The following is a 16480-nucleotide window of genomic DNA, read 5'->3' as shown; positions in this document are numbered from 1 at the left end:
GTAGTGTCAGATAGGATGAGGGGTCTGAAAGTGGCAGCTAAACTCAAGTCATTAAGCTATGATGTGTGGTCAGGTTTGGTCTGAAACATTATCATCTCCATATACAGACAGAAACCTGGAGTCATTATAATCTCTATTCTCTAAAGTTTCAGATCAAAATCATAGATAGATAGATAGATAGATAGATAGATAGATAGATAGATACTTTATTGATCCCCAAGGGGAAATTCATAATGCCGTCTCTACTAGCCTTTTTAGAAACAGAGACGTCTAGCATCTAGAAGGGTCCGGTTGCAGATCTGTGGGATCAGGAAGTTGAGTAATTACCATTGTCAAGTCCCATGCAGTTGGGTCATGGAATTCATAAGAAGTGTGTATGTGTGTGTGTGTGTGTGTGTGTGTGTGTGTGTGTGTGTGTGTGTGTGTGTGTGTGTGTGTTTGTTTGGGTTTTTGAGTGTTTTGATTTTTGAGTACTTTCCTCTTGATAAGTATCATGCACTCCAGATGCCAATGGTGGGAGGGGATGTGTTTCAAGGGTTTGAAAGTTCAGTTTGTCTCCTTTTACGGTGTAAAACTGTACATGTGTGTGTGTTCATGTGCATACATAATATACTATAAATTATTAGCTTGGACACATCATGATACTATGTCCAAGCATAGTTTTCTCATAGTTGTTTAGCCCATTGGGTCCTAGATAATTTGTAGCCTCATTTGACAAATGCACTACATCTGACAAACTGCCTGATCTAACCAAATGTGAAGTGCTGTAATTGGACAGTGTGATGTTTATATTAGCCTAGTCTACAGTTGAATATTCCCAGGACAAACATTTCAGATTTTTCTCTGCTGACAGTCAAGACCCATAAAGCTTAAGAAAATGTACATATGTATATAGACATATTTAATACCATGTATTAACCATTTAATACCAGAAGAGTTTTGATGTCTCATGTCAGGTCCAATATTGTTTATGCCTTCCTGAGCTATATTTACTGAAACATTGACTTATTTCTTTACTATTGTTTCAGTTTAGATTTTCCTGTTTTTATAAATAGTCTCACAAGTATAAGTATAAGTATATATACTCTTTTGATCCCATGAGAGAAATTTGGTCTCTACATTTATCCCAATCCGTGAATTAGTTAAACACACACAGCACATAGTGTACACACAGTGAGGTGAAGCACACACTAATCCCGGCGCAGTGTGCTGCCTGCATCAACAGCGGCGCTCGGGGAGCAGTGAGGGGTTAGGTGCCTTGCTCAAGGGCACTTCAGCCGTGCCTACTGGTCGGCTTTCGAACCGGCAACCCTCCGGTTACAGGTCCGAAGTGCTAACCAGTAGGCCACAGCTGCCCCAAAGTCGACTCATCATACCACCTCAAGATGCATTTAAAGAGGGCCTGATTTACCCGCACATTTCATATTATAATTTGTCTGATTTTTCCTGTTTGAAACTAACATCCAGCAGTGTTTTCTGTTATTCGGGAGTCTGCCTCTTCTGGCCTCTGCAAAACAGCCCTGTCCCATGGGATTAGGACATAAAAGGATGGTATGTTTGAGCCTCTGGCTGGCAGCATGGTTTACGGTCCAGACACTAAATGGGAGGATCCTACTGCTGAGGCCCCATATCCCACTTCCTTAGAAGGACCAAAACAACAGTTTTTGGGCAGATTATGGCAAATGTATACACACACACAACCCCCCCCCCCCCCCCCTCCTCTTCAAAAAATAACAAAATAAATAAATAAAATAAAACACAGTGCTGTTAGGTGTATGGAAAACTGCTCTAACGTCCTTGTTGATGTGAAGTTTTGACAAGCAGTGCAATTGTGTGTGGGCGGTGCCACAGTCACAATCATCCAAACACACAGCCTACTTACTTTAACAAAAGGATATTCCAACTGGCTCTTCAACATTCTTAACACACACAATTAGGTCACCCTCTACACAAGGCCATCCAGAGTAAAAGTGTTTGTTTTTTTGTCTGTTGAATGGAATAAATCTCCTATTTTCCGTCATATACAAGAATCTCTCTTTAATATCTGTGCAGCCTGCAAGTTCACCGAACCCAGTTAGCTTGACTGACCTCACCTTGTATTGAGGGAGGTGCTGATTACCTGCCAGTACCAGGTGAGCAACAGGTTGCCACACCCATTGCCTCTCTGAGGTTTTTGTCTGTGTATAGCTTGTCTTTCTTGCCATTCTTTGTTGTTTTTGCTCTGTCTCTTGATCCCCTTTCTCCCCTCTTTCTGTTGTGCTCTCTCTCTCTCTCTCTCACCCAGTGAAGTAGCCGGGAGGCTGGTCATGCTGATCAGTGCTGATAAAACTGAAGCTATTTCCTGTGGCAACACAGAGAGCAGGATGTCTCAATGAGGAACGCAATTCACAGCTCAAAGAGAAAGAACATAAACAGGAGTAACAGAGAAGAGAAGAGGACTCTGGGAATTCCTTGGATAACAAAAGACTGCTGGACCATGGAGGATGAAACTACATTTTAGAAGCCCTCTCTCACTTTTTTCTTTTGTGGTGGTTTCAAGCAAGAGGGTTCCCTCAAGATGGCCTCACAGAACCGGGGTCAGAAGAAAACATATGTGTCCACTTTCAGCATGGACCTGAAGCCTTCACGCGCACCACAGGTGGTCACCGTGCATGTGGGCCAAAGGTTAGAGAATGGAGTCGAGAAAAGCAGAATTCTTCTGGACTACGAACAGACAAAATCCACTACAGGTAAGAACAGGAGTCTTGTAATGGGTGTAGGGCCGGGCTAAATAGTCTCCCACATACTCAATTGCACAATGCTTTACAGAGGTGCCCATGTGTGCATTCCAGATAACTGCTTATTTGAGACACAACAATGACAGGAAGTCAATGCAGACAGATCTGCGTACACACTTAAGTTCAAAATAGGTGGTTGTCACATCCCTGATACATTGTTAGGAGAGGAAGAGTTCTCATTGAGTCCTGTTCATCATGGTCCAGATGTGGGTCCATGGCACGATTGATTTGTTTGGTTGTTACTTGTACACACTGTTGTGTACACTGTGACTCTGCTAATTTTCTCAAAGCTTCACAGACAGTTCACAGAACCATACACTCACAATCTTCTCTTGCTTTGTGTGACAGCATGAGGCTTTGATTGCCTGTATTAGCAAACTAATCTCAATCGAAAGTTATTTATTTTATTCTGCCTTCTGATTTTTGTGTATATAGCATGTGTATATCCTGTGTTCTATTTTGGTCAGCACCTCATTACACATCATAGTTCCCTTTCCTTAAAAGGGTTGTTACTGCTGCAGAGTTTCAAAAGTCTGTGACAACCTGTGTCTACATTTGGAAGCAGGTACTGTGGAGAGTATGTGCAGTTTTGCACATCAGATGCAGTATTGTTGTGTCTCATGTAGGGTAGTGCTGATTAGGTTTTATGTAAATGCATGTTTTGAGAGGTATGTCATTTCACTATGATTTTTTGTCATGTCATAGCTACACATTAAGCTTCCCAAACAATTATTTTGAAAAAAGAGAGAAGAATTTCACACAAGTATTGATTCAGTTCCATGTTTTCTCTACACTCATTTCAATAATCATCAAACTGATTGTTACAAAAGTCATTGCAACTACATCACGCATGAGAAAGGCATTCAGTTGTGTTTCAAGTGAGAAATACTCACTATTTCCGTTGTTCTCAGGGACCCCTTCTGAGGATTCTTATCTAATGACTTCCTGACATGTCCTTCGCAATAACATACAGTGGGTCCCATTTGTAGACATGCCATTCCCTAGCATTTGGATATTTTGACTGCTTGTTCCATTATACTCCATCCTCCCCCAACAAGCCTGGCTGACCAGAGTATTGACATTCCTTTTTGTGTATATATATCCATTTGTATATTTACTCTCAACATTGTAAACACTTTCAAACCAGATTCAAAACCTGGGCGTGCAGCTGAAACACATCAAACCAAGCTCCACAGACAGCCGCAGCCAGAGGTCAAACACTCTTTCAACAGCACGCTGGCAGCATCTTCAAAGAAGAGTCCAACAAGGGAAGAGAAGAAGAGAGGTAAAGCCTGACAGTGAGCTTCTGCATGAATACACAGTATACTTTCTGCTTTGTTTAGGGTTGCTAAAGTATTACCTCATGACCGTGTTCTTAATTTTCACATACTGCACATCTTGATAGCAACATGGGAAGAACACCCTAACAAAATGTAGATCTTGCATCTTGAATAAATTACCTTTATTACACTCATGAATGATCAAGACATTTATGTTTAGTCAGGTGCTCTGATGCCTGAGAAAATAAAATGTAGATAGATATATAGATAGATACTTTATTGATCCCCAAGGGGAAATTCAAATCAGTTGAACTCAGTTAATTTGTATATCATTAATATTAGTAGATGCCAGTAAGTTCCATTCCAGTTCACCAGATTAATTGTCATATGACCTCATCACATGACCACCCTTAAGTGTGATTGACCCAGCTGATTCTTTTGTTCCATTCACCTGTCTCCTTTCAGCCGTTAGTCCCAAGCAGAGGTGGGCGAAGTACTCAATTTCAGTACTTAAGTCAAAGTACAGATACTACTGGTCAAATGTTACTCCGATACAAGTAAAAGTTGCATATTCAAAATTGTACTTAAGTGAAAGTACTGAAGTACTTGATTTTAAAAATACTTAAGTATTAAAGTACAATTTGAAATTACATGTGTAAGGTTTAACACTTAAATGCATGCCCCTGACTAGCTTGTATAAGCTGCAGAATAAGGGATTATAGAATGTTACAGAATGAAGAAACCCAACTGACAGAAAGAAAATGTTTATTTTCTATCAAACTGGCTTGACATGAAAGCAACATTCAAGCAACTTTACATCACAGGTCCAACAGTGGCTCGTGGTTTCTGAGGGCAAGTAAGGTAGGTGTGTGTGTAGCACAGCCTACTTCATGCTTAAATCTAACCAACCATTTCAAGGAAACAAAAGAGACTACATGGGTGCACAAATTCCCTTTCCACTTTGTGTTTACAGTATAGACAGCCAACCATTTTAAGTAAACTAAACAAGTCTACATGGGTGCACAAATTCACTTCCCATCACTTAAAATGGTTGCCTGTCTATACTGTAAACAAAACAAGACTACATGGGTCCACAAATTCACTCCCCATCACTGTGTATAGACACCAGAATCTGCTTCCGCAGGTTGGACGGCGAATTTTTGTATGCAGTGATGTGGTTTACTTTCGGCAAACAAAAGTATTTAAAACGATAGGAATCGTTCATCCGTTCAGTAAACGTAAACATTTTGTCGATACGGCCATGGGTGCGAGTACTCGACAGGGCATCCGCCTTCATCTCCGTCTACCTCCATCTTGCTGTCGATTTAGGAATAGAGAACGGTTAGCCGTTGAACTTGGTTTTATAGCCTAGCGCACAGATGTGACTCAACCCTGATTAGTGATAGGCTGTAGAAGAGAGGGGAGGGGGGGACAGTTTCGATATAGGCTAGACCTAGTTTATTGAAAGTTAAAAGTAACGAGAGCCTTAACAGAAATGTAGTGAAGTTAAAAGTACGATTTTTGTCATTCAGATGTAGTGAAGTGAAAGTGAAAGTATTTTTAAAAAAATAACTCAAGTGAAGTACAAATACTCAAAATCTGTACTTAAGTACAGTACTTAAGTAAATGTACTTCGTTACTGCCCACCTCTGGTCCCAAGAAAAGAGCCAGTGTCAGCACAGGTGAGAAATGGGGATCTGCTGTGTGTGATTACTGTAAAACTTCAAAAAGAGTGCATTGATAAATACTATAGTTAAAGCCATTGCCTGACTGGTAATCTGTGCTTTTGATGTGTATTTCTGATGTTGGTGTGATGTACCTATAGTGGTGGGTAACACTTTTGAAGGAAGACATTCCCCTTCCAACTTAAGGAAAATGAATAGTCTTTTCATATGCCAGATAAGAGCAGCTAGGCAGAGTAATAAAATATCTTAGAACATTAAAGAACATTTCTGAAGTGGCTGGATTAGAAGTGGAGCAATGAAATGCCGTCTTTCTCCCGCTCAGACCCAGCAGTGAAGTTCAAGGACACACCGGAGCATGTGGAGGTGCGAGTGGGAGAGACGGCTCAGCTCTCCTGCTCCTACAACTCCCCGGAGCCTGTAGCCTCCTGCTGGATCCACAACAGAGAGCAGGTCTGGAGCCACTCACTCACCACCAATATACTGCACATGTGTTCTGTTACCCAATAAATGCCCCCAGAAAGAGTGATGATTGCCACGCCCTGCACATACAGTGCTGGCCAAAAGTATTGGCACCCATGCTAAAGTTGACTGAAAAAAGGAATATAAAATCATCTTTTGGTAATTGATCTTAATGCCTTAAGTGAAAAATGATGAAATATCTAACCTTTAAGGACACCAATTTTCTTAGTGAATGAATAATGTGTCATAAATAAATAAATGTTCTTCCTTAAAATACAGGGGTCAAATTCCCATAGAGACAGGCAGATTTGTATTTTTAAAGGCCAGTTATTTCATGGATCCAGAATACTGTGCATCCTGATAAAGTTACCTTGGCCTTTGGAATTAAAATAGCCCCACATCATCACACACCCTTCACCATACCTAGAGATTGGCATGGGTGTTATTTCAGTTAGCCTATTAGCTGGTTTGATGCTCATTGAGCTCAATGCAAATCAAACCAGCTAATTAGGCTAACTGAAATAACACCCATGCCAATCTCTAGGTAGAACATTTATTTATTTATGATTCATTATTCATTCACTAAGAAAATTGGTGTCCTTAAAGGTTAGATATTTCCTCATTTTTCACTTAAGGCATTAAGATCAATTTCCAAAAGATGATTTTATATTCCTCTTTTCAGTCAACTTTAGCATGGGTGCCAATACTTTTGGCCAGAACTGTAATGATTTACTGCAGTTAGAATAATGGAAACGGTTATGACATGATCCAATGTGGAGTGTAATTTGGTGCTTGACAGGCTGTGGTGAGTGAGGATCGTTCCAGTGTGAAAAGTGAACAGCAGAGCAGCAGTCTGCAGATATCGGACGTCAGGCCTGAGGATGCAGGAAGTTACACACTCTTCGTGAGAAACCGGAGAGGGTCCACACAGCACACCATCCAGCTGAGTGTCGTAGGTGAGGCCTTAATTGGACACTGCTTGGTAATGGTCTTTGGCCATTGTTCAAGTTGAAGGTGACAAAGGGGTATGGGAATTTGAGACATGGGGCCAGTACAGATCTTTCAAGCAGTCTAATGGCTACACTTGCAGCTAGTGGATATGTAAATTGTTTACTTCAAAATTCTCCTATCTGGCCTGGAGTTATGTTGCCTGTTCACAATGTCCTCGGTCAGTGATCTGTGCTCCTTCTCCCTTTCGGTTTCTCTTCGTTCCTCCTAATTTGTGTCTGTCCAGACCGACCCCATCCACCAGCCTCCTGCCCCTACGTCTCCCAGCTGACCTCCAGGTCTCTGGTGCTATCCTGGTCAGGCACGTGCTACGACGGCGGCTCGGCTGTGACCGGCTACGTGGTTGAGCTGAGGCAGGTAGGCCCTGGGGAGCCAGGGGACTGGACCGAGCTGACAAGCCGGTGTCAGAACACTTGCTACCGGGTGCGTTCGGGCCTTGACCCGTCTGGGGAGTACCGCTTCCGTGTGAGGGCCTACAATTCTGTAGGCGTCAGTGACCCCAGTGAGGAATCTGACTGCATCAGGATGGAAACACAAGGCAATACATCAAATGTGTTTATTTTATAGCCCTGTCTGTAAAAGCTCATTAGTAGCCTATTATATCAGGTTAAGTTGTGTGTAAACCATCATTTAATTAAATGTTATGTTAATGTTTCTTTCACCTCCAAAGATTGTCCACACGAGGAGTCTTATGTGGACGTGGTCATTGACACCAAGCACACTGTGAAGGATCACTACAATGTTCATGAGCGACTAGGAGTGTGAGTGCTTGTCTCTACCCATGTCAGTCTGTTTGCTCACAGCCGTAACCACCTCTGTGTTTGAACATCTTCTACCAATTGTTCCTCAGAGGGAAGTTTGGGCAGGTGTACCGGCTTGTGCACAAAGAGAATGGCCGGGCAAGTGCTGGGAAGTTCTACCGGGGACGTGGGTCCAGAGAGAAAACAGCGGCCCGGAAGGAAATTGAACTGATGAACGAGCTGCACCATCCGAAACTCGTGCAGTGCCTGGGAGCTTATGACAGCCGCTCTGAGATAGTCATGATCATGGAATAGTGAGTTGATCCTTTATCCCCACATACTACTTATTTATTTGTTGTGGATAGGAGGGGTTTAACTTATGGAGCCTTTTGCTGTCTTTCTGGTAGCTCTGAAAGCTAGTTTTCTGGTAGTATGTTTTGTAATGTACAACGCTGTCTTGGGTTTGAAGTTGTTCAGGTACTGTACATCACTGTTTATACGAGTGGCAAGAATCCAGAGAGACTCAGCATGGCTTTAATATTCATGTCTGCAGTATTGCTGGTGGAGAGCTGTTTGAGCGCATCATGGACGACAACTTTGAGTACACGGAGCCCACCAGTGTGCGCTACATGCAGCAGATCCTGGAGGGGATTCAGTACGTCCATCAGAAGAACATTGTTCACCTGGACCTCAAACCTGAGAACATTGTATGCGTCAACACCACTGGCACACTCATAAAGATCATTGACTTTGGGCTCGGCAGCAAACTGGGTAAGGCTGTACGTCCTATAAAATCTAAAAGTTCCTCCTCAAGTCATGAGACTTTATTTACAATTGTTCTTCCTGTGTTCAGATGCACATGGACTTTTATCTGTGTGATAATATGATATTTCACACAACAGACCTTTAACAGAAGAGAATAGTTTCAAGGACAGTGGGGCTTCAAGTTCTGTATGGAAAAATATTGTGCTACATTGTACCCTCATTTAACTGTGAGGGTGGTGATGACAATGGCAAGATAATGAAATATGCATGCTGTTGCTTTGAATTGTATTCAAACTTCTGTCATTTTTACATGTCTCATTGTGTGGTCATGGTGCTCATCTTGCTCATTCATTCTGACTGGATAGTATGGCAGAAGCACAGATAATATCTGCAAGCTTTGTTTGCATAAACAGGAATGGGTTGGCCATCGTTATATCTGAAGGCTAAATACACAAAAGACACATGGTAGCACTGGCTTCTTTGAAGCATGAGCGATTCCGCACTAAAACACATTTAACCACAACAGCACCGGCATAGATCTCATGGCAGTCATGTGCAGACACCCTCCTGAGACAAGCAACACATTCTGTTATAGTATTCACAGTGCTGTGCATTTACCGTCACATGCTGTACTGATGTGGCCACGTGTGAATCACACCTTCAGAGCCTCCTCAGAGTAACAAAACTCAGGCTCTCGAACTCTGCTGCAAAGCTGCTGTCATCTCTGCTGTTTTTTAACGTGAACATTCAAATGTAGAGGCTTTCATCACCTTTTCTGCCTAATGCTTCTGTCTGGATGCTTAGGGAAAAATGTTTTTTTCCCCCACTCATTTCCCCACTATGTTTGTTTGCTGTCGCTGTGGCGGTTTCCTCCAGACCCACACAACCCACTGATGGTGATGCATGGGACCCCCGAGTTTGTGGCGCCAGAAGTGATCGGCTATGAGCCTGTGGGTCTGGCCACAGACATGTGGAGCATTGGAGTCATCTGTTATATCTTGTGAGCCCCATATCTAATACTGTTCAAACATGCAGTTAGTTATTGAGTAGACAAACATTGACAGAGGGGAGCAATTTTGGATTATGTTTAACTGTTTTGGCTTTTGGTATGTTTCCTTCCTGAATTTGCTTAACGCAGGGGAAAGGGTCTCGCCTCTGTCTGGCGACCCACTTCCTCTCCTCAACCACAAACAAGTCCACTAGACTACTTTACATGTGCAATTTAACTTTGCTGCCATCTGCTGTTGAAAATAGTAACATGAGATCAAAAATTAGAGGAAAAGTGCCTAAAATGCAGTTCTTGGCCTTAAATATTCTCTCCTTCCTCCAGCCCTGTATGCTATGTAATTTCCTTCTTCCTCCAAGTTGTTTCACATCTGTCTGTCTGTCTGGACTCCACTAGGCTGAGTGGGGAGTCTCCGTTCCAGGGGAACAGTGATGCGGAGACACTGACTCTGGTGACCGCAGCCCGCTGGGAATTTGACTCTGAGAGCTTTGAGGACATCACCGATGAGGCCAAAGATTTTATCCGCTCGCTGCTCAAAAAGGACAACAGGTCGGTGCTGCAGTAATTAGACACTCCTATCTAGTTCTCAGTCTGTGGCTGAACAGCTGTTAGATCTGTGTTTGCTAATGCACATGTACTTGCAGAGAGCGAATATCTTGTGAAGAAGCGCTGGCACACCCCTGGATGGCGTCTTTCTCTACACCGGAGCCACGTGCAACCAAATCCCTCAACAAGGGCAAGATGAGGAGATTTCTGGCTAAACAAAAATGGAAGGTATGGAAAGTCTCACTTCTTGTGAAGAATGATTTCTTTTTTTATTTAGATAAACAATTATTTTACTTTATTCTTTAATCATTACCCATTACTAATTTAATACATTTTATGCTTTTACATCTAACCACAGAAAGCTGGGAAGGCGGTTCTGGCATTGAAGAGGATGACTCATCTTTCCAGTAAATCAGATGGACCAGACTCCCTAAACTCATCAGTTGATGGTAGGTATTAATGCAACCATCTCCTTGGGCCGGGCGTGCCATTTTATTTTTAATCACTGTGTTCATCAATAGAACAAGGTATGAGCTGTCTTCACCTCACTGTGTGTTCACTGTGTGATGTGTGTGTTTCACTAATTCACGGATTGGGTTAAATGCAGAGACTAAATTTCCCTCACGGGATCAAAAGAGTATATATACTTATATATATGTGGTGTATAGCTTTCCCAGACCAATGCATTCCCTAGATCACAAAATATTATTTTGTTCAAGAGGTGTCATGTTTTGCCATCTAAGCCTTTGTAGATTGTCTAAAGTGCCAGTGTGATGAACTGGCAGTCTCAAGACTACTAAACTGACCTAACAACAAAATAACCTGGCTGATTAGAAAGAGCCTCTAAACACATTCCACAAAATCAGCTGTGTCTCATACACATTTGTATCTGTAACTTCTATCTGTTTCTTTGTTCTTCTAGAGCTGACGCTGAGTCCGCAGGCAGAGAAGGCCGTCCAGTCCCTGGACAAGAGCCTGAGGAGTGAGCCACGCTTCAACAGCACCCTGAGTGACATGACCCGGCTCCGCGGCTCCACGGTCCACCTTGTGTGCAACATCCAAGGTACTGAACAGAGCCCCAACCGTGCAGAATCACTAAACGCAACCATGCGCACCGCATCAGGGCAGACGTTAGCTTAAGCTGGAATCACATGAGCTGTCTCATGATGGGGAGACATGAGGTTCACTGTTAATTGGATGTAATCAACCCAATTACCTCAGCCAGGAGAAAAGGGTGGCATCTGCATACCTGAGATGCACAAGACTGATATGCAGCAGCCTGTCCTGAAACTAAGAAAACTTAATCTTGTGTTTCATGTCCTCTTTAAGCAAGTTGAAAAATGGAGTTTGTGCTTTTACTGACATTGATGTCGATGTTTCAATAATTACAGGGTACCCTGATCCGGAGGTGCTGTGGCTGCATAATGAAGACCCGGTGGAGGAGACCGATCGGGTCCAGATCGCGTACGAGGAGGACGGCACCTGCGCGCTCATTCTGTCGGACGTGGAGCCGCAGGACTCTGGGGTCTACAAGTGTCGTGCCAGCAACAGACTAGGGGAGGCGCTGTGCTCAGCCCGCCTCACAGTGGAGATGTAGAAGCCTGCATGTGTGAGCAGAGCTCCTGGAGATGACTACTGCAGATAAACTCCCCCAGCAAAGCAGCATCATGACCGTGATGATCAGTCCTCACACAGTTCAGGTTGTGGTTTAAAGTGGAATTGAATGAAGAGGCTCCATGAGTTGTAGTACAGGTCTTTTATACTGTTTTATACATGGGTTGTCACAGGTTATATATGAAGTTGCACACAGCACAATGAGTTATTTGATGTCCACGTTTCCACATGCCTCCTAGCTTCAAGGCACATTAATGGTTTCACAAAGTTACTGTTGCCAGTTGTCACAACTACAGATCCACCAGGAGCACTTAAATGATCTATTTTTATATAAATGAATGATCTTGTATGTTTTAGCAATAGTATATTTTCAATATTTTTGAGTATACTACATTTATAAACTTAACTGCAGTGTTTTTATATGAAGCTTTACAAGTGCACTTCTGCGTATTTAAACCGAACCAATAAAGAGCAGAACATTTCAAATGCAGTGTCTGGTGTATCAGTAGTAGCAATGTACAAAAATAACTTATGCATATGTTGTCGTATGTAAAAACGAACACAAAAAAAGTAGGCCAGGCTTTTCGTATTCAGTTTAATAGAGCTTTCTTACTTTATAACGGAAGTTCTCTACCATGTACCATTCTTCAAATAATCCTTGTTCAACTAGTGCATTAATCTCAAAGATTTACACATAGATTATTAAAATATTCTGGAAAAAAAAAACTGACATTGCTTATTTGGAAATCTCACCAGCCTTGTCAGTGAACAGTTTTAAAAAATAAAATCAGGACTAAAAAAAACTTCTGAACAATATTTTTTTTCTTTGTTTAGGTTTTACACTCTCTTTCTACCATGCCAGTCTTTGAGAAAAAAAGATAGAGATAGCTGACTGGGTCTTATTTAAACCTAGTCTGTACAGTAGGCACATTTACACATGTAATTTTGCAAGCATCTGTAACAGCATTCTGATATGGAAAGAACCAAGTCCATCATTTTTAAGGCCCCTCTTGCTAGTGTTGCGTAACAGGTCACACTTAGTGTACACCCATTCTCTCGACAAATTTGGTCAAATCACAAACCTCCAGAGATGCAATAGCACAACGGAGCGCTTACAACTCAAACGTATTGATCAATGCACATGGAAATGTCAAGGTGGTTATCCTAATTCTATTTTAAAAGACTAATCTTCCAGGCATTGTAGTTAACAGATACTAAACAATTTAAAACATGATCCTGATTCACATAAGCTGAGCCACTTAGAGGTGCAGATATGACGAGGCAGCACTGCTGCGCCCTAACGAAAGTAGTAGGTTTTCAAACCTGAACCGCTTTTATGAACAGATGAGCTGTCATGTCAAATGTGGCTCATTGACACACTATTGCAGTCCATTTTGTTTCATGGGTTATTGGAATATTGTCCATAGTCTATAGCAAGCTATACAAAAAACCACAGTGTTCCACAGATTAACCTCAATGCGAAGGAACAGTATGGGGTATATACACTTGAAATAAACATGAACACAGTTTAAAAATTGGTTAGAGCAGGAAAGTATCGACTCTATCTGTATAAAACATGGAGCATTCTGATTAGTTTTTTTTTTCCTCATGTGAAAAACCTCAGTCAGGATTATAAACTGCCTGTTCTGTGTGCACTGGTGTGGTTTGTTTAGGAGTAGATGAGCCCTCGTCCCTGGTAATGGTTTAAAGATGATGTCGACATTGGGTGAGATGTCCACTGTGTTCCCCAGGGCTCCCTCCTGTGTTCATCTTGCGCTCTATGAGAGGCTGTTTCCAATGTTATCACATGTCATATCAGATTTGGCTGTGGTTAAAATCAAGTGTCTGTGCACACACTTTTGGGATCCACCTGTGTTTCTTGACCAGTTGGTGTGGGGTTTTTCCAGCATTCCAAAGTGTGTGTGTGTGTGTGTGTGCACTTATGCATCTAGTTTTATGGATCTAGTTGACAGCAGCTGGACATTACTGTAAAAGGGACGCATCCCATCCTCCTCCCTCTCTTATGAGGACAGGCCTGCCTCCTGCAGTCTCTGGTTGATTCGTTGCTGCAGCAGGTTCCAAGCTTTCTGTACCTGGAAATGCGACACACATACCAAGAAAGGTGTAACCATAATACACAGGCTGTATGTGCAGCATAGGTTTAGCAAGAAATGGGATTTAAAAAAAAAAAACCTAGCTAACAACAGCCTTTTCACATGTTTGTGGTGCGGACAGATATCCCCTTGTTCCAAGATGGAATGCAGGGATTAAAGTGAAAAAAAAAATCGTTTGACAACTTTTTTCAGGCCATCAGTCATACGTAGTTCTACCTATAGAGATAGCACCCCTTTTGCAGTCGCGACCTATTGGTTTTTAAATGTACAAAAAGATGCAAACAGCAAAGTAAAGGGAGTATTCGCCTTATTCACACGGCGGCCATTGTTTAAACCAAAACGAGGCTACAGGGGACACTTCCTATATAATTAATGCCACCTACAGGTGAATGCATAGAACATAACAATCCTATGGTTTGTGTACCCATGTGAATAAGGTGTGAATAAGGCGAATTGAGGGTGTTCTTGATTGAGATGGAATTTTCCTGATGAACAAAACAATATTTCAGTACCATCCCTGACCATTGCTGATTAGCCATTGCTGTTCTTTTCTACTGCAGCAATATTGTAGAAAGGCTTTAACTTACACTCTTATTTTCTTACTTCAGGCCAAAAGTGTTTAAAGGGGAGATTTTTTTTCTTGTTAATATGCAATTCAACACCAAGTAAAATCTATAAAATCAAGTTGGCAAGACTTCCCATTTCCTCATCAAAGTAATGAATCAGAACATTCTAGATATTGTTCATATTTTCATTTGTTGCCTCATCCGCATTTAATGAAAACATGGTAATTTTGAGTTTTACAGACAACTCAGTTTTCCAATGAGCAGCAATACTGTGTGTGCTCATTCAGGGGCGGTTCTAGGGGCGGGGCCACATGGGCCCTGGCCCCACCTGAAATCTCATTGGCCCCTGAATGGCCCCTGTACCGTTAATCTTCAATAAGTGTCAAACTTGTTGAGAGCGATGATCAGAGATGCAACTCCATTCCCAAACAACTGGTGGCAGTAATGCACCTTTTGATGCTTGAAAGCTTAAGCACACAGCAAACTGCTTAGGTCTGTGCACGAAAGAAAGAATACATTTGGCTAACCAGAAAAGTATCAGCTAACGTGAAGAACTGATCAATGGTGTTTCATCCTCCACAGAAGTTTCTTGGTGAGTCACAAATCTCTATGTTGGTTATCATTAATATGTGAAAAGGACGCTCATTTGTTGCTGTTAGGTGTGTCAATTATGAAGCAGCAGCAAGTTGCTAACGTTAACTTAGTCAGTGAACTGTTACTTAATGTTAGGTTACTTGAGTTCAGGTTTGAATTCATTGTTAGCATGCTGATTTTATGCATGCAAAGGTAATGTATGAAGTGTTTGAAATGGTGTTATATGAAATGTCACTGCAGAGAAATGAACATCCTGTTTGTTTGGGGTCCAACATTAATAGTATTACATGCGCCAGTGCGCCTTACCAAATGTAAGGAAAGTTCAATTTTTTTGCTTGAGGAACAAGTTTAGCAGCTGCTAACATTAACCTTAAATCTCATGAGAATGCAGGCCTAATTGAGGTGTAACGTTTTTGTAGAGTTAATGTGAGCTATCATTGCAAAGTTATTAACCACTATTCTGAGTTTATTTGATTCATGGGCTTCGCATGAATTCTGTCTGAAAGTGTTAGGACAAGGAGAGTTTCATTGAGATAAATTGGTTACATTTTCTACCCTATTCACTCAAGCTTTATATGATTTTTTTTAATAATAATAACTGGTTTTACAGTTGCTAGACGACATGCTGAATACAAGTATGGATTATGTGACACGCATTAGTGTTTCACCTACAGACTGGGATGGTGCAGGCTGAGATTGGAGCTGGTGACTTCAACCCACAGTCTTCAGAACCACCAGTCACCAAGCATAGCTGCTCCTAATGGTACCATACTATTTCCTATTGCCACTACAGTGAGCATATTATGTCATTCATTTTAGAAACGCCATGTTGACAGTGCTGTTTAGACTCTATGGGCTAAGCCCCGAATGTTTTCAACTGCTGGCGCCGCCCCTGCTTCTAGCCATCAGTAAGCTCACGTCATGTTTGCTTGTCAAGTGCTCACCAGAAATGAACATTGCATGACACTTCTCTGACTTTTCTGCAATCCAAGGTTTTCTTCGAATTGTTTGGTTTTTCAATATTTATTTTAACTAATCAAATGGCAAACATCCTGACTTACATCCTCATATGCACATCTCATTTCCAAATAATAGCCTACAGACACAGACACAAGTTACTCTCCTTCTTAAAGTGAAAGGCCCCTAGACTTACACACCACTAATATAATATAATCATGACATTAAAGGTAGGTGTTAAAAGGTAAAAAAGTTGACAGTGGGTTATGAAAGTTAATAACAATTAAGTTACTCAAACTTGTTTCATGTTCTTCTCTCCAGACATTTCCCATTATAGAGCAGATGGTTCTGTGCAACCTCTCTTAAAGG

At 41.7% G+C, this 16480-nt stretch overlaps 1 protein-coding gene across 1 annotated transcript; it reads left to right on the top strand.

The window, feature by feature from the left end:
- The first annotated feature begins 2050 nt into the window (after positions 1-2050).
- Positions 2051-12366, top strand: LOC125287135 (myosin light chain kinase, smooth muscle-like). The gene is made up of 15 exons (XM_048232676.1): positions 2051-2132; positions 2285-2729; positions 3925-4062; positions 6065-6192; positions 7001-7157; positions 7436-7747; positions 7880-7970; positions 8060-8263; positions 8503-8720; positions 9591-9714; positions 10117-10269; positions 10365-10494; positions 10625-10715; positions 11189-11329; positions 11658-12366. Exons 2-15 carry the CDS (start codon positions 2558-2560, stop codon positions 11861-11863), a joined length of 2265 nt encoding a protein of 754 aa, XP_048088633.1. The 5' UTR covers positions 2051-2132; positions 2285-2557; the 3' UTR covers positions 11864-12366.
- Positions 12367-16480: the final 4114 nt, after the last annotated feature.

The sequence above is a fragment of the Alosa alosa genome, chromosome 22 (genome assembly GCF_017589495.1).
Source record: "Alosa alosa isolate M-15738 ecotype Scorff River chromosome 22, AALO_Geno_1.1, whole genome shotgun sequence".
Lineage (NCBI taxonomy): Eukaryota > Metazoa > Chordata > Actinopteri > Clupeiformes > Clupeidae > Alosa > Alosa alosa.
This window is presented reverse-complemented; position numbering and strand designations above follow the sequence as displayed.

Coding starts and splice junctions, on each gene's coding strand:
- LOC125287135 (XM_048232676.1), top strand. CDS start 2,558: ATGGCCTCACAGAACCGGGGTCAGAAGAAAACATATGTGTCCACTTTC. Junction 7,971..8,059: donor GTTCATGAGCGACTAGGAGT/GTGAGTGCTTGT, acceptor ATTGTTCCTCAG/AGGGAAGTTTGGGCAGGTGT. Junction 8,721..9,590: donor TGGGCTCGGCAGCAAACTGG/GTAAGGCTGTAC, acceptor GGTTTCCTCCAG/ACCCACACAACCCACTGATG.